Genomic DNA, 25,858 nt, shown 5'->3' with positions numbered 1-25,858 from the left:
GGCCTGTCAGCGTGCCTGCCACCCCGGAGCGTCAGGGAGCGGTGCGCCCGGGCCACAGACTCCCTCCGAGGTCCAGACGGAAAGTTCCGGGCACCAGCTCCTGGAGACGCGAGGGAGGCAGGCCCCACTCACAGCTGGCCGAGCGTGAGCACAGCCCCGGCCACCAAAACGAGGGGCCTCCAGACGAGGGGCGCAGGGGCTTTTCTACAAAACTCCGGGACCCGGCCCCTCCGGCGGCCCAATGGGGTGGCCGCCGTCCTCCCGTCTGCTCGGCACCTCAGCCTGGCCCCCATTTCTGACGTGTGTCTGGAGCCGTGAGCACGTGTCTCCCAGCAGAGGCCACATGCGGACCTGGTTTTCCAGGAAGCTCTGGGCTGCCGTGAGCCTGTGACGCTGTCTGACCGGCACGTTCCACGGCTGTGCTGAGGTCGGGGTGGGGGAGCCGGGAGGGGTGCCCGGAGGAGCCGGCGTGGAGTGGTCTGACCTCTGAGCGTGTCAGGCTGGGACTCCCCGTGGGAGCATCGGGCGCCCCTGTGGGTTCCAATCACGCCTCTGGGCCTCGGGTGTGTCCACTCCCGTGGCGCTAAGTGGTCCGCCCGCCCATCTCGCCAGAGCCTCCGAAGCCCGGGCGAGTGGCCAGCGGCGCCCCTGGGCCTGGGGGGCCGCTGTCTCCTTCGGGGTGTGGGCTGCAGCTGGGCCCACCGGCCTCGGCGTGTCCGCGGGGCGGGTCCGGCCTCGGCGTGTCCGCGGGGCGTGTCCGCGGGGCGGGTCCGGCCTCAGCGTGTCCGCGGGGCGGGTCCGGCCCCGGCGTGTCCGCGGGGCGTGTCCGCGGGGCGGGTCCGCGGGGCGGGTCCGGCCTCGGCGTGTTCGCGGGGCGTGTCCGCGGGGCGGGTCGGGCCTCGGCGTGTCCGCGGGGCGGGTCCGGCCTCGGCGGGTCCGGCCTCGGCGTGTCCGTGGGGCGGGTCCGGCCTCGGCGTGTCCGCGGGGCGGGTCCGGCCTCGGCGTGTCCGCGGGGCGGGTCCGGCCTCGGCGTGTCCGTGGGGCGGGACCGGGAAGAGGGCCGAGGTTGATGGCTTGGTGCCGCCCGGAGCGGGACCTGTGGGCGCGGCTCTGACAGCCGTCTCTCCCCCAGCGCCGACCAGGCCCTGGACAGGTTCGCCATGAAGAAGTTCTTCGACGACAAGGTCTCGGCCCTGATGCAGCCCTCCCAGAAGCGGTGCGTGTCCGCGTGGACGCGGGGCGGCCGAGCGGCCCGGAGCGGAGGGCGGCTCGCTGGGCGGAGGAGGCCGGCCTCCTGCTGACCCGGCGGCTCTGCCGTAGCCCCTGGCGGCCGGGCCCCGCAGCAGCCGGGCCTCTGGTCCCCGTTCCCCGCCCTGTATCCCTCCGCCCCATGCCACCTCGGGCGCTCCTCCTGTTAGTTCCGGGCGACCGAGGGGCTCGGTGGAGCCTGTCTCCTCACCATCAGCAGCGCCGGCAGCCGGCGGCGGAACGTGGCTTAACGTGCAGAAATGCCTGCTGGGCGCTTCATGCACAGATCCAGCCGCTCTGTTTGAACTAACGGGGCACAGTGCGTGCACTGCGGCGTGACTTAGAGGTTTTAAAAACATAACGAAGCTGAGCCTGCTGGTGTCCGGCCGGAGGGCGGCCGGCCTGGGCGGGGTCCACGCCATGGTCAGATACTGGGGGTTTCCTTGTACGTGGAGTCAGGCCCCGGGAGGAGGGGGCCGTGGTCGGGCAGCATCAGGCGTGGCAGGCTGGGCCCCTGCTCGGTCCCTCCACACCCCGAGCCCCAGGGCCCAGCGAGGGAACATCCCATTAATTGTTTTTATTTTATTTTTTTAATATATTTTTTTGACTTAGAGAGGAAGGGAGAAGGAAAGAGATAGGAACATCTATGACGAGAGAGAATCGTGGATCAGCTGCCCCCCACCCACCCCACACAGGGGATTGAGCCCAAAACCCAGGACTGTGCCCTGACTGGGAGTGGGCCCGGAGCCACGCCGGCCGGGCAGAGCCGTCCCCTGATGGGAATGTGCACACGGGGGCGTGCAGGCACCACCAGAGACACCGGCTGCCCGGCCCAGCCCCCCTCCAGTCCCCACGGGCTGGGCTCCAGGTGCCCCTGAGCCGCTCACTGCCTGTGCCTGCAGGTACGTCCAGTTCCTCAGCGGGCTGCTGTCGGGGACGGTGAAGATGAATGCCTCACCCCTGTTCCTGCATTTCGTCATCCTGCACGGCACCCCCAACTTCGACGTGGGCGGGGGTGAGTGTCCCCGCTGGACGGGCGGGCGCCGGGACCCCCTTCCCCGTTCCCTCTGGGCGGGCACCCTCCATCCTGAGGGCCCTGGTCAGGACTGGACAGGCCACCTGTGTGGTGGGTCACTTGCTTCTCAGGAAGGACAAACAGCCCAGAGGACCCTGGGCCCCTCCCGCTGCCGTCCGACTGCGGTGCTGAGTCCAGCCCGGAAGCAGCGAGTGGGGCTGTTCAGTGCGCCTTCCTCTAGTCACCCTCCCGGGGCCTGCGTGCTTCCTCGCACTCCCGGGCGATCACACCCCCCCTCCCCCCCGCAGTGTGCCGGCCCTTCCTGAAGCTCTACCAGGCCATGCAGCCCGTCTACACCTCGGGGATCTAGTGAGTGTGCGGCCTCCGGGCTAGTGCGGGAGGGGCGTGGGCAGAGGACGCCGAGGTCAGTGTCCTGCCGGCTGGTGCTGCGTCCCCGGCTGGCTTCACTGCCGCCTCCGCCCCCCCCCCCCCCCCCCCCCGCCTCCCCATCTCCCCGCCTCCCCGCCTCCCCGCCTCCCCACCTCCCCGCCTCCCCGCCTCCCCACCTCCCCACCTCCCCGCCTCCCCACCTCCCCACCTCCCCACCTCCCCGCCCCGCTGTCAGGCTCCCCGCCTCCCCTCCTCCCCACCTCCCCGCCTCCCCACCTCCCCACCTCCCCATCTCCCACCTCCCCGCCCCGCTGTCAGGCTCCCCGCCTCCCCTCCTCCCCACCTCCCCGCCTCCCACCTCCCCGCCCGGCTGTCAGGCTCACTGCGGTGGACGGAGGGCGGGCCCGCTGCTGGGGGAAGGAGGCACGTCCCTGTGGTGGCCTTTATGGCGGCCTTTCTCTCTCCTTTGCATTTAGAGAGGATCGATGTACGCTCTACAACTTACTTTTCTTTCTAATATGTTCTTATTGACTTTAGAGAGGAAGGGGGAGAGAGAGAGAGAGAGAAACATCAATGATGAGAGAGCCATGGATCCGCTGCCTCCTGCACGCCCCACACAGGCTTGAGCCTGCACAACCCGGGCCTGTGCCCTGGGGAATTGAACTGTGACCTGGTTTGCAGGTTGATGCTTAACCGTGAGCCAAGCCGGCCGGAGCATGCTCAGAATCTGGCCGTTCTGGGCTGGCTGGTGTTGGCCTAGCGCCTTGTGACGTTCATGAAAATGAGTGAGGCAGAAAGAGTGCTCGCCGCCCCATGGCGCCCTGGGAACCAGCTGCTTGTTTCTGACGCGATGGCCCCAGCCCGGCCCGCGCCCCCTCCGCTCATTCCAGAGGCCAAGGCGGGGCCGTGTCCTCCGCGCCCCTGCCCTCCGGGGGCCTGCAGTCCCGCCGAGGCCTCAGCACTGCCCGCTGGCAGCTTCGCTCCTGAGCCATGTCCCCGCGGCTCCGGAAGCTGGTCGGGCCCCGGGGTGGTGCTTTTCTCGAAACGCCTTCCTCCCTGAAGCCCTGCGATGACGTGACCACAACCTCCTTGTTTTTCCAAAGCAACGTGGGCCCCGAAAACCCGAGTCGCATCTACATCGCCATCGAGCCGGCCCAGCTCCTGAAGGGGGACGTCATGGTGAGTGCGGCCACCACTCAGGCAGTCAGAGACAGTGACCGTGAACCTGGGCCCAGAACCTCAGGAGCTGGTTAATGCGAGGGGAGCCCCTTTACCCAACGGACAGAGTACATCCCTCCTGAGAATGATCTGAGGAATCAGCACCGGAAGAAAAATGCTGGGACCTTCCGGGATGGGGGTGGGCGTGCCCCGGAGTGGGCGTGTCCCTGGAGGGGCGTGTCCGGAGAGGGGTGGGCGTGTCCCGGAGCGCGGTGGGCTTGTCCAGGGAGCCGGGGGCGTGTCCCGGGGTGGACGTGTTCCTGGGAGGGGGCGTGTCCCGGGAGCAGCAGGTCTTTGGTTGCTGAGTCTCTGAGAGGCTAGATGGTACCGGTGCCCCTCCCGCCGGCCACCTCTCTGGGTCCCCGTGACCCGCGGCCACACGTGTGCTCCCTGCGCCGGCCTGGCCGCGTTAGGCCGGGGCCGCGCGCTGCGGGTGGCGCACGTGGATGCGCTCGGCCTTCCTGGACCGCTCTGGCGGCAGCCTTTGGTTCTCCATCCAGAGCGGCACCGAGGCCCTCGGAGAGGCTCCTGAGCCGCGGCAGGCAGGCCGGCCTGGCCCAGGCCACGCTCCCGAGCCTGGGCGGGCGGGAAGGCCCCGTGGCGCGTGGCGCTGCGCTTGTCACCCCTTCACCCCGGGCCGTTGGGTGAGGCCGCCGCGCCCTCACCTGGCGCTGAAGGTCACCGCGCCCGCGGGAGGGCGGCTCCAGTGCCGTAAACACCGCGTTATGTAACTGGGAGGAATGCGCGGGGAGGCCCTGGGAGCAGGGCCAGCTCCGCGGTACACACGTCCCATCCTGCGTGTCTCGTCTTGTGTGCGCGAGCCATGGCCGCGGCGGCTCGGCCCGCTGCAGGCTCCGTCCGGGACGCTCCAGGCCTCCGGGCGCAGAGACAGACCGTTGTGTTCTGCTCCTGCGAGCGCCCAGGAGGCAGGCTTCCCTCTCCCTGCACCTGGCTCCTCGCGGTCACCGGCCTCCCCTGACCCCACCTCCCGCTTCCTGTGCATCGTCCTCCTGACGGTCCATGAGTCCCCCGGCCGCCGGGCTGCTCTCATCGCCCGTGGGCTCAGCGCGGGGCTCAGCGCGGGGCTCAGCCCGGGGGCTCAGCGCGGGGCTCAGCGCGGGGGCTCAGCGCGGGGCTCAGCGGGGGGCTCAGCGGGGGGGGCTCAGCGCGGGGCTCAGCGGGGGGCTCAGCCCGGGGGCTCAGCGCGGGGGCTCAGCGCGGGGCTCAGCGGGGGGCTCAGCGCGGGGCTCAGCGCGGGGCTCAGCGGGGGGCTCAGCGCGGGGCTCAGCGCGGGGCTCAGCGCGGGGCTCAGCGGAGGGGGGGGCTCAGCGCGGGGCTCAGCGGAGGGGGGGGCTCAGCGGGGGCTCAGCGCGGGGGGCTCAGCCCAGGGGCTCAGCCCGGGGGCTCAGCGCGGGGCTCAGCCCGGGGGCTCAGGGCAGGGGCTCAGCACGGGGCTCAGCGCGGGGGGCTCAGCGCGGGGCTCAGCCCGGGGCTCAGCGCGGGGCTCAGCTGGGGGGGGGGGGGGGCTCAGCGCGGGGCTCAGCGCGGGGCTCAGCGGGGGGGGGCTCAGCGGGGGGCTCAGCGCGGGGCTCAGCCCGGGGGGCTCAGCGCGGGGCTCAGCGCAGGGCTCAGCCCGGGGGGCTCAGCGCGGGGCTCAGCGGGGAGCTCAGCGCGGGGCTCAGCCCGGGGGGCTCAGCGCGGGGCTCAGCGCAGGGCTCAGCCCGGGGGCTCAGGGCGGGGGCTCAGCGCGGGGCTCAGCGCGGGGCTCAGCGCGGGGGGCTCAGCCCAGGGGCTCAGCGCGGGGCTCAGCGGGGAGCTCAGCGCGGGGCTCAGCGCGGGGCTCAGCGGGGGGCTCAGCCCGGGGCTCAGCCCGGGGGCTCAGCGCGGGGGGCTCAGCGGGGGCGGGGGGCTCAGCGCGGGGCTCAGCGGGGAGCTCAGCGCGGGGCTCAGCCCGGGGGCTCAGAGGGGGGCTCAGGGCGGGGGCTCAGCGGGGGGCTCAGCGCGGGGCTCAGCGGGGGGCTCAGCGCGGGGCTCAGCCCGGGGGCTCAGCGCGGGGGGCTCAGCGGGGGCGGGGGGCTCAGCGCGGGGCTCAGCGGGGAGCTCAGCGCGGGGCTCAGCCCGGGGGCTCAGAGGGGGGCTCAGGGCGGGGGCTCAGCGGGGGGCTCAGCGCGGGGCTCAGCGGGGGGCTCAGCGCGGGGCTCAGCCCGGGGGCTCAGCGCGGGGGGCTCAGCGGGGGAGGGGGGGCCTCAGCGCGGGGCTCAGCCCGGGGGCTCAGCGGGGGGCTCAGCGGGGGGGGGGGGGGGGGGGGGGGGCTCAGCGCGGGGCTGTGTCCTGGGGCAGCGCCTGCTGATGCTCCTGCGGGATGAAGGCGCAGAGCCTGCGTCATGGGCTCGGAGGCCCCGCGCGTGCTGTGGGACAGCCAGCTCTGCGGTGGGCGCTTGCCCAGGAGACATTCCTGAGGCCTGTCTAGACAGCCATCCCACAGCTGGTGAAATGCCGACTCTCCCGTCAGGGTGCACTGGGGGCCCCCAGTTTTTGTGGTCTGTGTTGCCAGTGGAAGCTGAGATGATGGGGGGGAGGGGGGATGCAGCTGGGGAGGCTGGCCCAGGGCGTGGGGAGCCCGACTGGCGGACGCTGACCCGGGCAGGGCTCCAGGCGCCCTCCAGCCTCGTTCCCTGGGCCGGGGCTGGCTGCTGCGGGTGGAGAAGGGAAGTGGAGCTGCCCCGATGGGCCCAGGGTCAGGCCCGGGGATTGGGGCTGTGAGAACCAGCATCTGCAAAAGCAGCTCAGGGTCCCGCAGTCAGAGCCTCACAAAGGGACCGCCCCCGTGCGCGCCGTCACCACTCGGCGTTCACCCGCACGGGCAGGCGCGTGTGGCTGTCAGCGAGCGAGCGAGGCTGGAGGGGTGTGCAGGCCCACAGCCGCCGCATCCTAGCCGTTCATCACCCTCCGAACCTCACAGCCCATCTCTGCCTTCCCTCTCTGTGTCTCTGTCTCCCCCACCCCTGCTTTCCTCTCTCCCTCCCTGTGCCCGCTGTCTCTCTAACCGCAGCCCATGCACACACACGCTGCACACACATGCTAATGACCACCTGCTGCCTTTGTGGGAACACGGAGAGGGCCGACAGCCGAAAAGCTTCATCACGGGCGTGTGCTGATGTAGAGGAGAAAGGCCGTGGATTCCACACGGCACATGTCTCCCAGAGACTGCCCTCCGGGGTGTCTGCAGGCCGGGGCGGCCCTCTGAGGGCTGAGCGCTGGGCACTGTGCACGGGGTTCCACCTGGCCCTGCTCCCGGCCCTGCTCCAGGGCCCGCGGGGGCTGTCCTGAGCCCCTCTCCGCTCCCACAGGTGAAGTGCTACCACAAGAAGTACCGCTCGGCCACGCGTGACGTCATCTTCCGCCTGCAGTTCCACACGGGCGCCGTGCAGGGCTGCAGCCTGGTGTTCGGCAAGCAGGACCTGGACAGCGCCTGCCAGGGTGAGCCCGCGGACGGGCGGACGGGCGGACGGGCGGACGGCGGGGGGCACCCGCCGCGGGGCCTGTGGGATCCTCTCCTCCCTGCCCCTCCCCCTAACGACCCAATGGACCGAACTGACCAACGGCAGGACAGACGGACGGCGTTTCCGTGCAGGCGCGGGCCTGTCGGGCGTGGGGCGCGGCCTCCGTGGCCCTGTCCCCGCCCGCTGCTCGCTGAGCGCTCTCCGTTGCAGATGACCGCTTTCCCGCCGGCGGGAAGATCGAGCTCCTGTTCTCCGCCTCCCCGGAGAGGATCCAAGGTGGGCGCCGGGCGGGGCCTGCCTGCGGGGGGCGTGGGGTCTCCGGGCTGTCTCCCACCTTCACCCGAGTTTGGAAATGTTCGCGATACAGGCTTTTTAATTTTTGTTTATTTTAAATCCTGACCCGAAGATATTTTTCCCATTGGTTTTTAGAGAGTGAAGGGAGGGGGAGACAGAGAGAGAAAACATCGATGTGAGAGAGACACATCGGTTGGTTGCCCCCAATCGGTCCGGGAACCAGCCTGCAACCCAGGTACGGAATCGAACCTGCAACCCTTCAGTCCCCGGCTGGTGCTGTACCCACATTGTGCAGGCTCCTGATACAGGTCTTAATCACAGGCTGATAGACAGTGGCGAGGATGGGCCACGTCCTGTCCCCTAAGCTCTCTCCTTAAGCTGATCCTGGGACGATTATACCAAATTACTCTTCTCCTTAACGAACACCCATGTGTCTGAAGAAGATCCACGCTCTGGCGTCGGCACACGTTTGTGTTTAAAGCAGATTCTCCTTTTTCTGAAAATACCCTGGAGAGCCACCAGCCCTTTTCCCTCCGGCTCAGGGTTCGTCTGCACCTGAGATCCCTGTGTGGGAGCCGTGCACCCCGCATGCATCGGGTGTGAGGTGCCGCCCTCCGGCTCGGCCCCCCTCAGGCGGGAGCCTCTGAGGGCCACGCGGCCTTCCTCCTGCAGAGCCGGGGGGCTGTCCGGACAGCGGGTGCTGCACAGCGGTGCCAGGCCCGAGGGCAGGCTGACCAGGAGCAGCCCATCGCCCACAGGAGCCTGGGCCGCCGGCTCTGCTGACCGCCCGCCCCCGCCCGCAGGCTGTGAGCGCTTCCGCGGCGACCGCGGCGTGAGCGTGGACTTCGACACGGCCGACCCCCTGCTCCGCTGGGACTCGTACGAGAACCTGGGCGCCCACGGGGAAGGTGCGTCGGGGCTGGCTGCTGCCACGCTGGGGGGATCGGTCCCCAGGACCAGGCTCTCGGCGGGGCGGCGATGGGCGTGCCGGTCAGTAAGGGACCAGCCGGCCTGTCCCAGCGGCCGGCCCCTCCCCCCTCTCGTGGCGCACGGCGGCGGGGTCGGCGGCGGGGTCGGTCGGGGCTGTGGCAGCCGGCCTTCCCCACACCTGCTCTCGGCACACCTCCAAGCGTGCCCTCTGTGGGGCCGCCGTGAAGCAGGGAGGGCGGTGTGTGCCGGTGTACGGGGAGGCCGAGGAGGAGATCCGTGTCCGTGGGCACAGAGGGCTCCTGGGCTCCTGAGAACTCAGTGCTTCTCCTTCAACCGGCGACTGAGAACTGACCCCGGTGACTGCAGGCCCAGCTCCCCGCAGGGGCACTTCCTCCTGGGAGGGGGGGGCGGGCCCAGGCCTCCCCGCAGGGGCACTTCCTCCTGGGAGGGGGGGCGGGCCCAGGCCTCCCTGCAGGGGCACTTCCTCCGGGAGGGGGGGGGCGGGCCCAGGCCTCCCTGCAGGGGCACTTCCTCCTGGAGGGGGGGGGGCGGGCCAGGCCTCCCTACAGATGCACTTCCTCCTGAGGGGTGGGCCCAGGCCTCCCTGCAGGGGGACTTTCTCCTGTGAGGGGGGGCCCCAGGCCTCCCTGCAGGGGCACTTCCTCCTGGAGGGTGGGCCCAGGCCTCCCTGCAGGGGCACTTCCTCCTGGGGGGCGGGCCTAGGCCTCCCTGCAGGTGTACTTCCTCCTGAGGGGGCGGGCCCAGGCCTCCCTGCAGGTGTACTTCCTCCTGAGGGGCGGGCCCAGGCCTCCCTGCAGGTGCATTTCCTCCTGAGGGGCAGACCCAGGCCTCCCTGCAGGGGCACTTCCTCCTGGGAGGCTCAGACATCCTGGAGGAAAACCCGCCGCCTTTAAATGTGTGCTCACGGAGCCAGGAGCAGAGAGAAGGGCCCGGTGCACGCGCCCCACACAGCCCCTCCCGTGTCGTGGGTGCGGGGTCCCCTCCCCTCCCCCGTCTCAGCAGAGGTCTGGGCGTTCCTCCCACGGTGTGCAGGGCCTGCGTTGGGGAGAGAGGGGAGGAATTGTGACAGCTCGGCCAGGGACAGGCGGAGGCGCAGGCGCCGGGCTGGGCGGAGGCAGTGGACTTGGCACTGGCTGGCGGGGCGAGGAGCCTGGAGCGGCCTGCCTCGTGGAGCTTTTCTCCGCCTCCTGGGCCTCCGGGTTCAAATTTCACCAGCCTGATTGCACAGCCCCACCTCGTGTTTACACCGCCCGCCTTTGGGGAGTCAGAGTCCCCGCTCAGCCAACAGGCTGCTCCCCTCCTGTGCTCGCTCACGGGGCGGGAGCCGGGGCGGGAGCCGGAGGCGGCGGCCTCGGGAGGCACGCCCCCGGGATGCGGATCCTCTGGGCTGAGCTTTCTTCCCGGAAAAGGAAAAGCGGTCCCACGGAGACGGAGGGACTGGGCGGTGTGGAAGGTAGGCAGGCATGTGCCTGTGTACGCGAGTGTGTGCGCGCACGTGTGCGGTGTGGGCAGGCAGCTTCTGCCATCCCCCAGCACCCGGACAGCCGTTCTGCCTGGGGCCGTGCAGCAGACAGGGTTGGAGGCGGGAGACGGGGTGGGGCGCGGGGGAGGCTGGGAGCCCGGTGACAGCCGCCTGGGGGACTGTTACTGCCTCTCCAGATGGGAGGTTGGAGGCGGCGTGTCTGAGAGGCTGCCAGGCCGGAGCCCGGGGCGTGCTGGCGGGTTGGGGCGCAGGAGAGGGGCCGTGCCGGCCCCCGCAGTCGCCACGTCCAGTCGCCACGTCCAGGACATGCCAGCCACTCGGTGCCCCACGCCGTAGCGGCTGTGGCGGCCGCATGCCGGAGCCGGAGCCGCGCCCGACACCGGCGGAGCCTCCCTGGGGCTGGTCCCACAGGCACGCCCCTCCGGAGGCGCCGGCCGCTGGTTGGAATGCCGCCTCCTCCGCCTGCTCTTCCTTCTCATCTGTGTCTCCCAGAAGCTAGGGCTGCTGCTTCCAGAAAACACGCGCACAGCCACGCGCACAGCCCCTGCGGCATGGCAGCGTGGCACTGCCCGGAGCCTCCGCCTGGCAGCTCAGGCCGCCGAGTTCGGGCTCGGCTCCGAGGAGTTTGGGGGCTCGGCTCCGAGTTCGGGGCCCGGCTCCGAGTTGGGGGCTTGGCTCTGAGTTTGGGGGCTCGGCTCCGAGTTCGGGGCCTGGCTCTGAGTGTGATGCTCGGCTCTGGGTTCGGGGCTCGGCTCTGAGTTGGGGGCTTGGCTCTGAGTTGGGGCCCGGCTCTGAGTGTGATGCTCGGCTCTGAGTTTGGGGCTCGGCTCTGAGTTGGGGCCCAGCTCTGAGTGTGATGCTCGGCTCTGGGTTCGGGGCTCGGCTCTGAGTGTGATGCTCGGCTCTGAGTTGGGGGCCCGGCTCTGGGTTTGGGCTCACCAGGCATGCCTCCTCAGGAAGAGAAGGAGGTGCTGGGGGCACTGCTGGAAGCCGCCTGGGGAGCAGTGGCGTTTGTCTGTCAGAAGGCAGGCCGCACGTCATGTCTGGGGACGGAGTGGTCTGTCACCATCCTTGGCTGCTCCTGTTTTTATAAAAAGAGGCCAAGGGCGCAGTGAGGCTGCCGTCGGCCGCCCGGGGTCTGCCGGCCAAATGGATGTTCCCAGAAGCCAGGGCGGTGGATGGGCGGGTGGCGGCTGTTGGCCTGGTTCTCCCTGCGCCCGCGGGAAGCAGTTCCACCAAAGGGAGGCGCGTCGTCCCGAGCGGAGGCGGCTCTGTGGCAGGGAGGTGTACGCGGATCTGGCAGCAGTCAGCGCTGCCGCGACCCGGGAGGGACAGACGACTGCATGTGGCCTGGGCAGGGGCTTTCGGAACTGGATACGTTTTTTAAATCCGTTCTCCAGCACGGTCCTCTGAGCGTGAGGTCCGTGGAGCTGGGTCAGGCACACGCAGTGGTCAGACACGAGGGGACTCCCCGTCCCCCAGCCTCTGCGCCCGGGATGGACACCGTGGCGCCAGGGCAGCCCCAGCGAGGCACCGAGAGGCCGCCCAGAGGGAAGGTGCCGGAAGCCCGGAAGGCGAGGAAGACGGGCAGCTGCCTGTGGACGGAGGAGGCGCGGCTAATGCGCAGGGAGGTCAGGGCCAGGCGCCTCCCAGGAAGAGCCGGGCTGCCATTGGGGCGGGAGGCCCTGGGGGGAGCAGGGGGCGGAGGCAGAGGAGGAGGGAGCCCCGCAGGGGGACTCATTCTGTGTGCGTCTTAGGTCTGTCTTCATTTCATGAACATTTTTATTTTACTTTTTGAAACACATTTTTATTGATTTCAGAGAGAATGAGAGAGGGAGAGAAACGTCAATGATGAGGGACAATCATTGATCGGCTGCCTCCTGCACACCCCTTACTGGGGATCGAGCCCACAACCCAGGCCTGTGCCCTGATGGGGAATTAAACCCTGACCTCCTGGTTCATAGGTTGATGCTCAACCACTGAGCCACGCCAGCTGGGCTCACTTCATTTTAAAAAAATACATATATTTTTTGATTTTTTACAGAAAGGAAGGGAGAGGGATAGAGAGTTAGAATCATCGATGAGAGAGAATCGTCCATCAGCTGCCTCTTGCACACCCCCTACTTGGGATGTGCCCACAACCAAGGTACATGCCCTTGACGAACCCGAGACCTTCCAGTCCGCACTCTGTCCACTGAGCCACACCGATTTCGGCTCACGATGATTTTTACATTGAGGTGTGATTTGCATGCAGGGGAGTTCACTCTGATAGTGCAGTCGTAGCAGTTTGGCCTGTTGTGAACCCACCCTTCCTTTTCAGGTCATTCCCTGCAGGTCCCTCCCTCCCCCCTGGCCCGCCCCCCTCTCCCTCCCTCCTTACCCCCTCTCCGCCCCTCCCCCCGCCTCCCGGCCCTGGGCCCTGGGCCTGGCAGAGCGGAGCCCGTGGAGCTGTGCTCACGCAGAGCGTTGGACACAGGCAGATGGTGGGTTGTCTCTCCTCTGGACACGTCTCCTGGGGGCCAAGGCCGTGGGCCTCCGTGGCCATGGGGAGCTGTGGAGGTGGTTCTGGGTGTACTGGACGTACCGGGTGGTTTGGCTGGTGGCCAGGGGAGTGAGTCCCTGGGAGCACCCGGGGGCTGCTGGGCTGTGTCCAGAGGAGCCATCCCGCAGCGGGGCAGGCGGGCGGGCGGGGGCCGTCCCTCACGGGCTGAGCCTGGGCGAGCTGAGCGGCCATGGGGACCGGCCGGGGCCAAAGTGCTCGTCCGCCCAGCGGCTGCCGAGCCGGCCTCCCTGGGACAGGAGCCGCCTCAGGACCGGGGTCGGGTCTTGGCTAAGGAGTGGCGTGTGCGTGTGGAGCTGCAGGGAAAACATTCAGTTGCTGACGGCACAGACAGCGGTGGGTCTGGGGTTCCTGCGTTTTAAGGGGCAGAAGCAGACGAGGCGGATGGAATTCCTGGGGGGGCTCAGCGGGTTCCATCGCAGCCCGCAGCCCGCAGCCCCAGCCTCCGGTCCTCCCCTGTGGGCTCCCGGCCGCTGTGGCCCGCATTGTGGGGACTCCCGCGGCCGCCCTGGCTCCGGAGGTGCTGGGACGAGCCCTGGGCCCCACCGGGTTTCGGGCTCCCTTTTCCTCTGACGTGGAAGTAGCACACCTAGAGCAGCCTTCCCGGCCACACCCCTCTCATCCTCCTCTTCCCGCCTCTGCCCCCTGGCCCCGCCCCCCTCTGCTCCTTCCCTCCCTGGCCCCCCTCTGCCTCGGAGGACCGCCTTCGTCTTCGAGGCGCACGCTTCCTCAGGAGAGGTTCTGGGGGGGGGGCATTTCCAAAGAAACTCAGAAAAAGGGGGGAGGGTAGATGCAAATGCCCCCCTCCTGCCAAAGACGGCCAGCTTCTCCGCGGAGACCTTCAGGGGAGGGGGCACAAAGTTGCTTTTCTTAAAAATTGATTTATTTTAATAATTTTTTTTTTTTTTTTTTTTTTTTTTTTTTTTTAAGCAAGAGAGAGGAAGGGAGAGGGATAGAGATGGAAACATTGATGAGAGAGAGAGACACATCATGACTGGCTGCCTCCTGCACACCCCCTCCCCCCAGGGATGGAGCCTGCAATGCAGGCATGTGCCCTCACTGGGAATCAACCGTGGCCTGTTGGTTCCTGGCTTGACCGATGCTCAACCGCTCAGCCACACCGGCCAGGCAAAACATTGGTTTTTTAAGTAAACCTGTCACCCAGGAGGACAGGTTCATAGAGGCGGCGCAGGGAGACCCCAGGGGCTGACTTTTTGCTGGAAGCTGGGCTGGGGCATTACATTCAGTTCTGCACCTTTGGGGCTCGGTGCTTAGCATTTGGAAGGAGTGCCTGTAACACATCTATGAGCGTACACCTGAGCACACGTGTGAGCCCACACCTGGCCACGCCTGTGAGTACACGTGTGAGCACACACCTGGGCACAGGCCTGAGTGCACAGGTGGATACTGGTTAATTTGTGCTCGGCCGTGATGGGAAGGACTGTTTTCTCAGGTGACTTTGGAAGTATTTTCTGAGAACCTCTCCCCTCTGTGAGAAAGTGCCTGTCAGAAGCCAGGGGTCGGGGTGGGTGGGGTCGGTGACGCAGCCGCCGCCTGCAATGAGGCCGCTCCTCCTCCGGCCCTCCACGCTGCGCCTCCGTGTCCCAGGGCAGGCGGGCCGTGTCTGAGTCTGCCCTCTTGCCGCTGGCCCTCCTGGCCAGAGACGCCGCAGTGTCTCCCTCCCTCAGGGACACACACAGGCGTGAGCAGATCCAGTGCGGTCTGTCCAACGGGAGTGCCCGCTCAGGGGCTCCCACTGGGAGGGAGGCCTGCCCGGTCCTCAGGGCACGTTCCTGCTGGGTGTTCGGGGTTAGCAGGCAGAGCTGAGCTCAGCACCCACCTGCTGGGGAAGCCAGCGGGCCCTCTGGCAGGGCCCTGAGTGGCCGTCTCTGCACAAAAAGACGTGGCCCTGGCTGGATGGGGTGTCAGCCTGCAGACTGAGGGGTTCCGGGTTCGATTCCCGGTCAGGGCTCCATCCCCAGTGTGGGGTGTGCAGGAGGCAGCGGATCAATGATTCTCCCTCATCATTGATGTTTCTCTCTCTCTCTCTGAATCAATAAAAATCTTTTTAAAAGAAGAAAAAAGAAAAATTCATTTTAAAAAGAAACAGGCAGAGCCATCGGGGCCTGGCACAGATCCCTGGGCTGCTTCCGTGGCTTCCGGGGCAGAGCCGGGCCTGGTCCTGCGGGCTGTCCGTTGGGAACGGGCCTGTCTGGACAGATGCCCAGCCCGCCCCTGACTGACCGCCTCCCCCCCTCCTCAGTGCTGCACACGCAGGGCCCCGTGGACGGCAGCCTGTACGCCACCGTGCGGAGGAGCGCCCCGGAGCCCGCCGTCCCCGCCGGCAGCCCCGACCACAGCGACCACGCCCTGTCGGTGAGCAGCGACTCGGGCCACTCCACGGCCTCGGCGCGGACCGACCGGACCGAGGAGCCCCCGGGCCCGCGGGCTCTGAGCCCCCAGGAGAAGGCCGCGCTGGACCAGCTGCTCAGCGGCTTCGGCCTGGAGGACCCCGGCACCCCCCTCCAGGACATGACCGAGGCCGGCGGCAGGGTCAGCGGGACGCGCCACGTCGTGCCGGCCCAGGTCCACGTGAACGGGGACGCCACGCCCAAGGACCGGGAGACGGACATCCTGGACGACGAGGTGCCCGCCCACGACCTGCGCAGCGCGGGCAGCGTGGGCACCCTGTCCTCCTCGGAGGGGCACCCGTCCGCCGCCCTGGGCCCCTTCGCCGGCCGCCAGAGCAGCCACAACTCGCTGCTGTCGGACGGGCTTGGCAGCAGCGCCGGGGAGGACCCGCACGGCGCCCACGGCGCGGACCCGGGCCCGGGCGGGGGGCCCCTGTGCGGGCGGGAGGCGTTCGGCGGCTGTGAGCCCCAGCTGCCGCGGCCCGAGCTGCGGGCGCCCTGTGCGCTGGCCCAGGCGCAGGCCTACGAGCCGGGCGGCTACCCCACGCAGACCTGGGTGCGCCAGCAGCAGATGGTGGCCACCCACCAGTACAGCTTCGCGCCCGCGGGGGAGGCCCGGCTCGTCGCCCGCGGCACGGCGGACAGCGCCCGCGCGGCACAGGCTCCGCCGGGGCACCCGGCCGCCCCCGCCCAGGGGGCCGGCAGCAGAGTGGCCGTGGGCTCCGGACCTCACCCCCCTGACACCCAGCGGCCCGCCCCCGGCAAAGCCCGGCTCCCGGGCGTCTGCGTGGTGAACGGGACCGGCCCGGAGCCCGGCCCGGACCCCACCCCCGGCTCCCCCACCCTGGACATCGACCATTCCATCGAGCAGCTCAACAGGCTGATCCTGGAGCTGGACCCCACCTTCGAGCCCCTCCCCACCCACTTGAACAAGCTGGGCGGCCTGGCCAGCAGCCCCTCGGCCCCCGGCGGCGTGGGGGGCGGGCCCCGGGCCAGCGGCCGCCTGCAGGACCGCGGAGAGGACGCCGGCAGGGCCCCCGGGCCGCAAGGTGAGCTGAGCCTCCTGGCGCACCCGCGTTGCGCTGTGCAGGCAGCGAGGAGGGAGCGGGTGGAGGCGGCAGCTGGCCCTGGGCGCAGGCCAGGCAGGGAGGCCCCTGTGCTGCCCCAGGTGCAGGGGGCTGAGCGCCCGGCAGGTCCTGTCAGTGGGTGGGGGCGTGCGGAGGGACGATGGGGAGAGGCAGGTTCCGGAGGGCAGGCTGAGATGGCGGGACCCAGGACGGGAGCTCCAGGGCCCAGCACAGGACAGGCAGCCGGTGGGGACGCTGCAGCCGAGGGCCGTGCCCGAGGAGCCGGCCTGCAGGGCCCATATCGAGATGCAGTGGAAGGAGCAGCCCGGCCGTCCTGCCCAGCCAGACGGAAGGCCAGGTGACCACAGTGGCAGGCAGTGACCTGCAGTGTGGACGGGAGGGGGTCAGGCTGGGGACCACCCAGTGGCTTTAGCTTCGTAGGTTTTCCTGAGGAGGGAACGCGTCCTGGTGGCTCCTGGCGCTCGTGAGGAAGGGCCGAGCGCGGGCGGGGAATGCCGCTCCTTGGAGGGTGCTGAAATGGTGTGGGAAGCACACCCTTCAGTTCCCGGGACTGTTCCTTTAAAGATCTTTCACGTCCTCACTGGCTTCAGAGAGAGGAAGGGAGAGAACGTGGACCCCTGCCTCCTGCATGGGCCCAACCAGAGCCCGGAGCCCAGCCCAGCCCAGGCGTGTGCAGGCATCGAACCACCGCCGTGGGGGTGGGGGTGGTGTTCCCACCACGGAGCCACCGGCCGGGGCGTGGCCGCAGCTCTGCCTGGAGAGCACGCCTGTCCTCTGTGCACCCTGACTCGGGGACGGGGAGGAGGCCCTGACGGCCACCAGACCCCAGGCCCCGGCGGTCCTCGCCTTCCGTTCAGCGGCAGGATGTCCGCCCAGTGCCCGCCTCCGGCAGGAAGCCGGCCGTCAGGGGTGCCCTGCGCTCAGGGCGGTCAGGTCAGCAGGTTCCTATCAGCAAACAGACACAAAGTCTGACCTCTGTGACACCGGAAATGACCGTGACCTCCTGGCAGGAAGGCTGTGCACCGCTGACCCCGAGCCACAAATGGCCCAAGCACAGCCTGGCTCTTGGCCTCAGGCAGGCAGAGCGGGCAGAGCGGGCAGCGGGCAGGCAGAGTGGGCAGAGCAGGCAGAGCGGGCAGCAGGTGAGCAGAGCAGGCAGCAGGCGGGTAGGCAGAGCGGGCAGCAGGTGGGCAGAGCGGGCAGCGGGCGGGTAGGCAGAGTGGGCAGAGCGGGCAGCAGGCAGCAGGCAGGCAGAGCGGGCAGCAGGTGGGCAGCGGGTGGGCAGAGCGGGCAGCGGGCGGGTCCGGTCCCCACTAGCACCGTGCTCCCCTCCTCTCACCGGGCGGCTCGGGCTCCGCCTGCTCAGGCGGCGTGTTCCGTGTGTGACCGCGTGGCGGGCGGTGTCGCTCCGTGCTGATGGGCTGCTGAGCCGTTCGACTTCCTGGCACGGAATTGGCCGTGAGCCGGGCCGGGTGTTTGGACGCCTGCTTTCAGCGCCTGGCGCCAGGCGGTGGTGCTCGCCCAGGGCCCGCCGTATGAGCGGCTGAGGACGGCCTGGGCCTGCACAGCGGACCCCTGGGCCCCGGGAGAACTACTCACCGCAGTGGGTGGAGGTCAGAGGTCAGGCCAGGACACGCCCCGGCTTCTGTCGGAAGCCGTGAGCGTCGCCCTGTGCCACGGCACGCTCGGAGGGCTCTGGAAACTCCCTCGCACCCTGCGTGAGAGCCCAGAGGCGGCCCCGAGGGGCCGGGGCGAGCCGCCGTGAGGCTGAGGCGCAGGAGGAACAGCCCCAGCCGGTCCTCGGCTCCCAGCGGGTCCCTGTGCGCCTCCGTCTGCCCTCGGGGGCAGCTCACGAGGGGGAGTGGGGGCAGGAGCGTGGCCAGGCGTCTCCCTCTGACTCCTCCGACCCCACCCGGCACCTCAGTGCTCCCGGGAGAGCCTGTTCACAAGGCGGGAGTCTCGTACCCTGACCCGACCCTCCCTGTGCCCGGCCCTCACCCCCTCCCTGTATCCGGCCCTGCCCCCTCCCCGTGCCCGGCCCTCACCCCCCCCCCCCGTGCCCGGCCCTCACCCCCCCTCCCTGTGCCCGGCCCTCACCCCCCTCCCTGTGCCCTGCCCCCCCCTCCCTGTGCCCGGCCCTCACCCCCCCCCCCCGTGCCCGGCCCTCACCCCCTCCCTGTGCCCGGCCCTCACCCCCCCTCCCTGTGCCCTGCCCCCCCTCCCTGTGCCCGGCCCTCACCCCCCTCCCTGTGCCCTGCCCCCCCTCCCTGTGCCTGGCCCTCACCCCCCTCCCTGTGCCCGGCCCTGCCCCCTCCCTGTGCCCGGCCCTCACCCCCTTCCCTGTACCCGGCCCTGCCCCCTCCCTGTGCCCGGCCCTCACCCCCCCCCCGTGCCCGGCCCTCACCCCCCTCCCTGTGCCCTGCCCCCCCCTCCCTGTGCCCGGCCCTCACCCCCTCCCTGTGCCCGGCCCTGCCCCCTCCCTGTGCCCGGCCCTCACCCCCTCCCTGTGCCCGGCCCTCACCCCCTCCCTGTGCCCAGCCCAGCCCCCTCCCTGTGCCCAGCCCTCACCCCCCCTCCCTGTACCCGGCCCTCACCCCCTCCCTGTGCCCGGCCCTCACCCCCCCTCCCTGTACCCGGCCCTCACCCCCTCCCTGTGCCCGGCCCTCACCCCCTCCCTGTGCCCGGCCCTCACCCCCCCTCCCTGTACCCGGCCCTCACCCCCTCCCTGTGCCCGGCCCTCACCCCCTCCCTGTGCCCGGCCCTCACCCCCCCTCCCTGTACCCCGGCCCTCACCCCCTCCCTGTGCCCGGCCCTGCCCCCTCCCTGTGCCCGGCCCTCACCACACACACACACACACCCCCCCCCCGTGCCCGGCCCTGGGACTCGCTCCGTCACTGGGTCAGCGTCCGCTCTCGGTTTTCCTGGCCCCTCCCGTGTGCAGCCGTGTTCCAGGCCTCCAGGTGCCGCCGGAGGTGGCCGGGAGCCCTGTCTCTGAGAAGCCTGCGGCGGCCCCTGAGACGCAGCGTCTCTCGCACAGGCTCCCCGGGCGACGAGCTGCTGCGCAGAAGGTTCCGGAAGCTGAGCCTCGGGCAGTACGACAACCACGTGGGAGGGCCCGCCTTCCCGCAGTGCGGGTGGGGGACCCCACCTTTCCTGTCGCCAGCCGATGCCAAGGAGGTACGCCCCTCTGCAGCCCTCCACAGGCCCTCCCCACCACAGCCCCCTCCGCAGCCCCCCCCGCAGCCCCTCCCCCCGCAGGCCCTCCCCCCGCAGCCCCTCCCTCCCCCGCAGGCCCTCCCTCCCCCGCAGGCCCCCCCCGCAGGCCCTCCCCCCGCAGCCCCTCCCTCCCCCGCAGGCCCTCCCTCCCCCGCAGGCCCCCCCCGCAGGCCCTCCCCCCGCAGGCCCTCCCTCCCCCGCAGGCCCTCCCCCCACAGCCCCTCCCTCCCCCGCAGGCCCCCCCCCACAGGCCCTCCCCCCGCAGCCCCTCCCTCCCCCGCAGGCCCTCCCACCGCAGCCCCTCCCTCCCCCGCAGGCCCTCCCCCCGCAGGCCCTCCCTCCCCCGCAGGCCCTCCCCCTGCAGCCCCTCCCTCCCCCGCAGGCCCCCCCCCACAGGCCCTCCCCCCGCAGCCCCTCCCTCCCCCGCAGGCCCTCCCACCGCAGCCCCTCCCTCCCCCGCAGGCCCTCCCCCGCAGGCCCTCCCTCCCCCGCAGGCCCTCCCCCTGCAGCCCCTCCCTCCCCCGCAGGCCCCCCCCCACAGGCCCTCCCCCCGCAGCCCCTCCCTCCCCCGCAGGCCCTCCCACCGCAGCCCCTCCCTCCCCCGCAGGCCCTCCCCCCGCAGGCCCTCCCTCCCCCGCAGGCCCTCCCCCTGCAGCCCCTCCCTCCCCCGCAGGCCCCCCCCCACAGGCCCTCCCCCCGCAGCCCCTCCCTCCCCCGCAGGCCCTCCCCCCGCAGGCCCTCCCTCCCCCACAGGCCCTCCCCCCGCAGGCCCTCCCTCCCCCGCAGGCCCTCCCCCTGCAGCCCCTCCCTCCCCCGCAGGCCCTCCCTCCCCTGCAGGCCCTCCCCCCGCAGGCCCTCCCCCCCCAGGCCCTCCCCCTGCAGGCCCTCCCCCCGCAGCCCCTCCCTCCCCTGCAGCCCCTCCCCCCGCAGGCCCTCCCCCCGCAGCCCCTCCCCCCGCAGGCCCTCCCTCCCCCGCAGCCCCTCCCCCTGCAGGCCCTCCCCCCGCAGGCCCTCCCCCCGCAGCCCCTCCCTCCCCCGCAGGCCCTCCCCCCGCAGGCCCTCCCTCCCCTGCAGGCCCTCCCCCCGCAGGCCCTCCCCTGCAGGCCCTCCCCCCGCAGGCCCTCCCCCCGCAGCCCCTCCCTCCCCCACAGGCCCTCCCCCCGCAGGCCCTCCCCCGCAGGCCCTCCCTCCCCTGCAGGCCCTCCCCCCGCAGGCCCTCCCCCCCCAGGCCCTCCTCCTGCAGGCCCTCCCCCCGCAGCCCCTCCCTCCCCTGCAGCCCCTCCCCCCGCAGCCCCTCCCCCCGCAGGCCCTCCCCCCGCAGGCCCTCCCCCCGCAGGCCCTCCCTCCCCCGCAGCCCCTCCCCCTGCAGGCCCTCCCCCCGCAGGCCCTCCCCCCGCAGCCCCTCCCTCCCCCGCAGGCCCTCCCCCCGCAGCCCCTCCCTCCCCTGCAGGCCCTCCCCCCCCCCGCAGGCCCTCCCCCCGCAGCCCCTCCCTCCCCCGCAGGCCCTCCCCCCGCAGCCCCTCCCTCCCCCGCAGCCCCTCCCCCACTGCAGCCCCCCCCCACAGGCCCTCCCTCCCCCACAGGCCCTCCCCCCGCAGGCCCTCCCCCCGCAGCCCCTCCCTCCCCCGCAGGCCCTCCCCCCCCGTAGCCCCTCCCCCCCCGCAGGCCCTCCCTCCCCCGCAGGCCCTCCCCCCACAGCCCCTCCCTCCCCCACAGGCCCTCCCTCCCCCCACAGGTCCTCCTTCCCCCACTGCAGCCCCCCCCCACAGGCCCTCCCTCCCCCGCAGGCCCTCCCCCCGCAGCCCCTCCTTCCCCCGCAGGCCCTCCCCGCCCACCTGTCCCCGGTCCCTCTGCCCCTGACCCCCGGGTGGGGCTGTGGGTGGGGAGCCAGCCCGGTCCCCGTCCCCACCCTCAGGCCCTGACGAGGCGGCCCGGCCGGCCGTGTCCCTTTCAGATGGGGACCCCCGACGAGGGGGCGGTCGACGGCAGGGCCTTCTCTCCGAGCAAGACCGGCAGCTGCGGGTCGCCCACCCCGGCGTTTCCCCTGTCTCCCCCGCCGACACCCTACGGTGAGGACCAGGGAGGGCGCCCGGGACCCGCCTCGGGGGCGGGGGCGGAAACCGGGCCCTGTAGGCGGGAGGCCCCGCGCTCCTGCGTGGGTGAGGCGGCCTCGCTGGCCTCGTGCCCTGCTGCCCTGGCCCTCGTGTCCCCGACGCCGGGCACGGCCCTCGAGCGCCAGGCACGGCAGCCGCCGGCGGGACAGCTTCCGGAGCGTTCCGTGCCGGCCGGCCTGCTCCGGCCCGGGGCGGGAGGGGCGGGACCAGACAGGCTGGCTGCGTGGGCGCCCCCTCCCGTCCTCCCGCGGCCCCGGAGCTGAGCCTGACCCTCCGAGCGCCGGCCGCCTCGCTGAGCCTGGGTCGGGCCCGCAGGCCGTGGACATCGGGCCTGGTCCCCAGGCGGCTGGGGGTGTGCGGGCGCCCTGGCCGGTGGAGCCTGGGTGCTTCCCTTCCGGGTGCCGGCCGGCGCCCTGCGGCCTCCGTTCCTTCCCAGGCGAGCCGGGCCGGGCGGACCTGGAGGGGGCGGGGCGGTCCTCCCGGCCCAGGCCCTGCGGGACTCGTGGGGAGCCTTGGGGTGACAGCTGAGGAGGGTCAGCCCTCTGAGTCACTGAGGGCCGTGGGGGCGCAGACGGACATTGGGGTGTTCACCCTGGAACCTGGGGGCCCCAAACGAGGGTGTCCGTTGCCAGAGGGGCCCTGGCAGAGCATCCTGTTTGGGTTAGATCCTGCCACGTTTCAGTTCCCGTAGACTTACCATGACACGTGTGTGTACCGTGTGTGTGCGTGTTGGTGTGGTCACGGCTGTTTTTCTGCATGAGGAAAAGGCCACGTGAAAAGTTAGCTTTGTTTTCCGATGGGTCAGCCGGTGGTGAGGGACGGGGAGGGACGCCTGACCCCCGGAGGGAGGCCATGGTCCCGCCCGTGGGCCACGCAGTCTCGGAGACTCTGTGTGACGTGCCCCAGAGCACACCCACCCCTCGGCCCTCGCCGCTGCCCACCCTGGGAGCGCCGTCTGTCAGTCTGTCTGTGTCCGTCCCAGCCCTTCCTGGGCTTGGCGCTGGGCCGCCTTCCCCCTGCAGGAGCGAGGGGCGTGGGAAAGCTGGGCCGCCTCGCTGAGCCTGCATTTCCGACAGCCTCTGCCCGAGACAGGAAACAACAAGCAGAGGAAGTGCCTCACCGGAGGGCCCGGGCCTTCCTGCGGTGCCCGGAGTGGCCGGGGGTGCCCGCCGGGCAGGGACGTCTGGCGTGTCCGGGAGGGCGTGAGCGGGCGGTGTCCGCGCTGGCAGGGGTGTTGGTGGGCTGTGCCCGACCCGTGAGGCAGGCGAGGGGAGGGGTGGCTGCCGCCCACACACAGAGCCCTCTGCTCCAAGGACTTGTTCCTGTAGCTTCCAGGTACAGGAACGGAGCACGCGCTGCCTGAGGGGACAGGGTCCCACGTCCTGTGACAAGGGGTCATTTGAAATGGGTTTTGACGAATGTGTAGGAGTTCTTCACCAGCTGGTGTGTGGGGTTGACCTTTCAGATAGAGGGCAGAGTATGAGCAGAGAAGAGGGAGAAAGGGCCAGAGTGTGAGCAGCCTGCTGGCAGGAGGGGCCCAGCAGGTGAGTCCGCAGACGGCTCCGGGCGGGGAGTCCACCTGGTCAGGAAGGGCCTGCGGGCTGGGCAGGGCACGGGCTGGTGGAAGGTCCCAGCACTCAGGCAGGCGGCCGGCCGGCTGAGCGGGCCTGGGGGTGCCCCCCCTAGGGGCAGGGGCAGGGGCAGGGGCACGGCTGACTGGCCATTCTGGTGCCTGCCAGACGGTTCTCCGCTGTGAGCATGGAGCCAGGGAACCAGGTCCCATTGGCGAGGGGGCTCCCGAAGGGCAGGTCCTGGGGGCGACCCCCGGGTGGCGCTGGCGGACTGAAGGGAAGAGGCAGAGCAGAGGGTTTCCCTGCGGGGTTTACGAGATGAAAGGGAGGAGAAGGAAGCGGGGAGGACTCCAGAGGAAGCGACCACAGAGCTGAGCGGGCGGAGCCACTGTGCCCAGACCGAACTGACCGCCAGGCCCACCCACCCCGCCCCAGCCCCCCTCACCACACACACACACACACACACACTCTGCCCAGCGCACACACTCCGCCCAGCACACACACACACACACACACACACACTCCGCCCAGCACACACACACACACACACACACTCCGCCCAGCGCACACACACACACACACACACGCACACACTCCGCCCTGCGCGCGCACACACACACACACACACACACACACACACTCCGCCCAGGCCAAGGCTCAGGGCGTCTGTGAATGGGCCTCCGGGTGGTGGCCCAGCTCCCCCGGGACAGGATCAGAGTGGCTCTGCCCAGTGGGTGTGGGAGCCGCTGGCCACACAGGGCCTGGGGGACCGGCCCCAGGCCCTTCCCTGGACAGACTGCGCCCGGCACCCAGGTGAGCTCAGCCCAACCAGCAGCTCCTGCCACTGGGTCTGTCCTCCCCGCCCCTCTCCCTTCTCCCTGCCCCCCTCCCGGGCTGAAACCTGATCTGGGGGAGGGGCCGGGTGGGACCAGGTGGCTGTGGGGTCTGCAGCCAGGGGGCGGGGGCAGGGGTGGAACCGGAGGGGGGGGGCTCTGCCAGTTCCTCGGAGGGAAGCACACTGGGGTCCCTGAGGCTCTGGCTGTCCCCCTGCCCCAGGGCAGCTCAGACGGCTTTGTCTGAGCGGCTCCTGCCTCCTGCCTCCGAGAGCCTGGCTCACAGATGTGGGCTGGCCGCCCTGCTTCGCAGCAGCACATTCTTTTGCTGAAACCGAGAAACGCAGAAAAATGGAAAAAATGTGCCTGCCGCATCCGTCCGCGGGCCGCACAGACGGGGCCAGGCTGTCCGTGCCCTCCCTCCGCCTCGCAGGGGTGGTCTCGTCCTTCCGCGTCCCCCTCTGACCCCCACCCCAGGGAGCCAGCGCTGGGACAGGGTGGCCGAGCGGCCGCCGGCGGGATGGGTTTGCGGAAGGAAGGGGACCCCGCGGCACTGCCTGGGGAGACGCCGTCAGAGGTCACCCTCTGGTACTCCCGCCCGCCTGCGGACCTGTCTGCTCGGTTTCCTGTGGTTCGGGCTCCGTCACCCCCCCCCCCCCCGTGTGGTTTCCCGGGACCCCCAGCCAGCCGCCTGCAGCGAGGTGTCTGCTCAGGACGAGCGCTCTCACACGGGGAGCACGGGCTGTGCGTGCGGAGGGAGGGCCGCGTCCCTGTGCTGGGGGAGCGGTGGCCCACGGGGCGTGGGGCGTGGCAGTGAGCCGTGCCCACGGAGGTGAAGCTGGGCTGGACTCAGTGCAGACCGGAGGGACCTGTGGTGTGGTCCGTGTTCCCGGGGGGTCAGGGAGGGGCCCGGGGGGACACTGCCACTGTGCGGTGGAGGCCTCAGAGCAGCAGCCACCCTTCCCTGCTGGGCCCAGTTCTGGGCGCAGGCCCGGGTGTGGGGCTGGGGACACGGGGCCTCCCCTCGGGGTCTGCTCTTCTTTCTAAAAGGTTTTATCTGGGTTACGTTTTTAGGGAGAGAGGAAGGGAGAGGGAGAGAGAAACATCACTGACGAGAGAGAATTGTGGATCGGCTGCCCCTAGGGATCAGCCTGCAACCCTGGCAGATGCCCTGCCGGGAATTGAACCTGCGCCCTCCCGGTTCATAGGCGATGCTCAGCCACGGAGCCGCCGGCCGGCCGGCGTGCCTGTCGCCGCCGGCTCCGTGGCAGACGGCCGCAGGGGGTCACGGGCAGCTGCGGGCGGAGGCGCCAGGTGTCCCTCCCCCAGGGTCCTCCCCGGCCGCACACCCTCAGGGGGGAAGCTCTGCCGTGTGCCGCCCGGGCCTGGGGCGCCGTCTCCACCGGCAGCCGGTGTCCGCTTCCGGGGAGGGAGGGTTTGCAGACGGAAGGCAGTCGGTGCGCCGGGCGGGCGGGGCACAGCTGCCGGCGTGGATGAGGCTCTGGTGGACGTGGTGGCGGCCGCCCACGGAGTGCTCCTGGGAGTGCTCCCCAGGGGAGGGGAGGACTCGGTTTCCCCAGCCCCAGGGGTGCCCCGCCCCTCAGCATCTCCAGACCCGGCTCTGGGTGCCCCCATTCTCAGCCCGGGTGCTCTGGGCGCCCTCAGCACCCCCAGCTCCACGTGGCCCATCCTCGCCCAGGCCCCTCGGCACCCGGCCCAGCGGCTCCAGAGCCGGAGGGAGGAGCATGGCCCGTGGAGCTGCAGGCGCCGGCCGGCCGAATCCCGGGTTGCCGGGGGGATGTCGGCCGCTCGGACCCGCTGTCCTTCTGCGGGTGGACGTTGCCGGGAGACCGCCCGCGAGGGAAGGGAATTCCCGGGCGCCTGCGGGTCAGCCTGAGCCAGGAAGGCGCCCTCCAGCCCGCGGGCGGGCGGGCGTTCTCTCCGGTGCCACAGCGGGGCCATG

General features: G+C 70.9%; 1 protein-coding gene across 3 annotated transcripts in view; it reads left to right on the top strand.

The window, feature by feature from the left end:
- The window catches only part of TNS3 (tensin 3), a 92,838-nt gene that overhangs the window by 54,488 nt on the left and 12,492 nt on the right, over positions 1-25,858 (top strand). For all 3 annotated transcript variants that reach the window (XM_045587169.1, XM_045587168.1, XM_045587167.1), the window contains exons 7-16: positions 1,133-1,216; positions 2,151-2,263; positions 2,572-2,632; positions 3,757-3,832; positions 7,222-7,351; positions 7,585-7,650; positions 8,472-8,576; positions 14,926-16,122; positions 19,199-19,338; positions 21,332-21,446. In XM_045587169.1, coding sequence (XP_045443125.1) covers positions 1,133-1,216; positions 2,151-2,263; positions 2,572-2,632; positions 3,757-3,832; positions 7,222-7,351; positions 7,585-7,650; positions 8,472-8,576; positions 14,926-16,122; positions 19,199-19,338; positions 21,332-21,446 — 2,087 coding nt within the window. The remainder of the gene's footprint in view (positions 1-1,132; positions 1,217-2,150; positions 2,264-2,571; positions 2,633-3,756; positions 3,833-7,221; positions 7,352-7,584; positions 7,651-8,471; positions 8,577-14,925; positions 16,123-19,198; positions 19,339-21,331; positions 21,447-25,858) is intronic.

This window comes from Pipistrellus kuhlii, unplaced genomic scaffold (assembly GCF_014108245.1).
Source record: "Pipistrellus kuhlii isolate mPipKuh1 unplaced genomic scaffold, mPipKuh1.p scaffold_m20_p_26, whole genome shotgun sequence".
Lineage (NCBI taxonomy): Eukaryota > Metazoa > Chordata > Mammalia > Chiroptera > Vespertilionidae > Pipistrellus > Pipistrellus kuhlii.
Note: the sequence above shows the minus strand (reverse complement) of the source record. Positions and strands in the feature narration are given on the sequence as shown.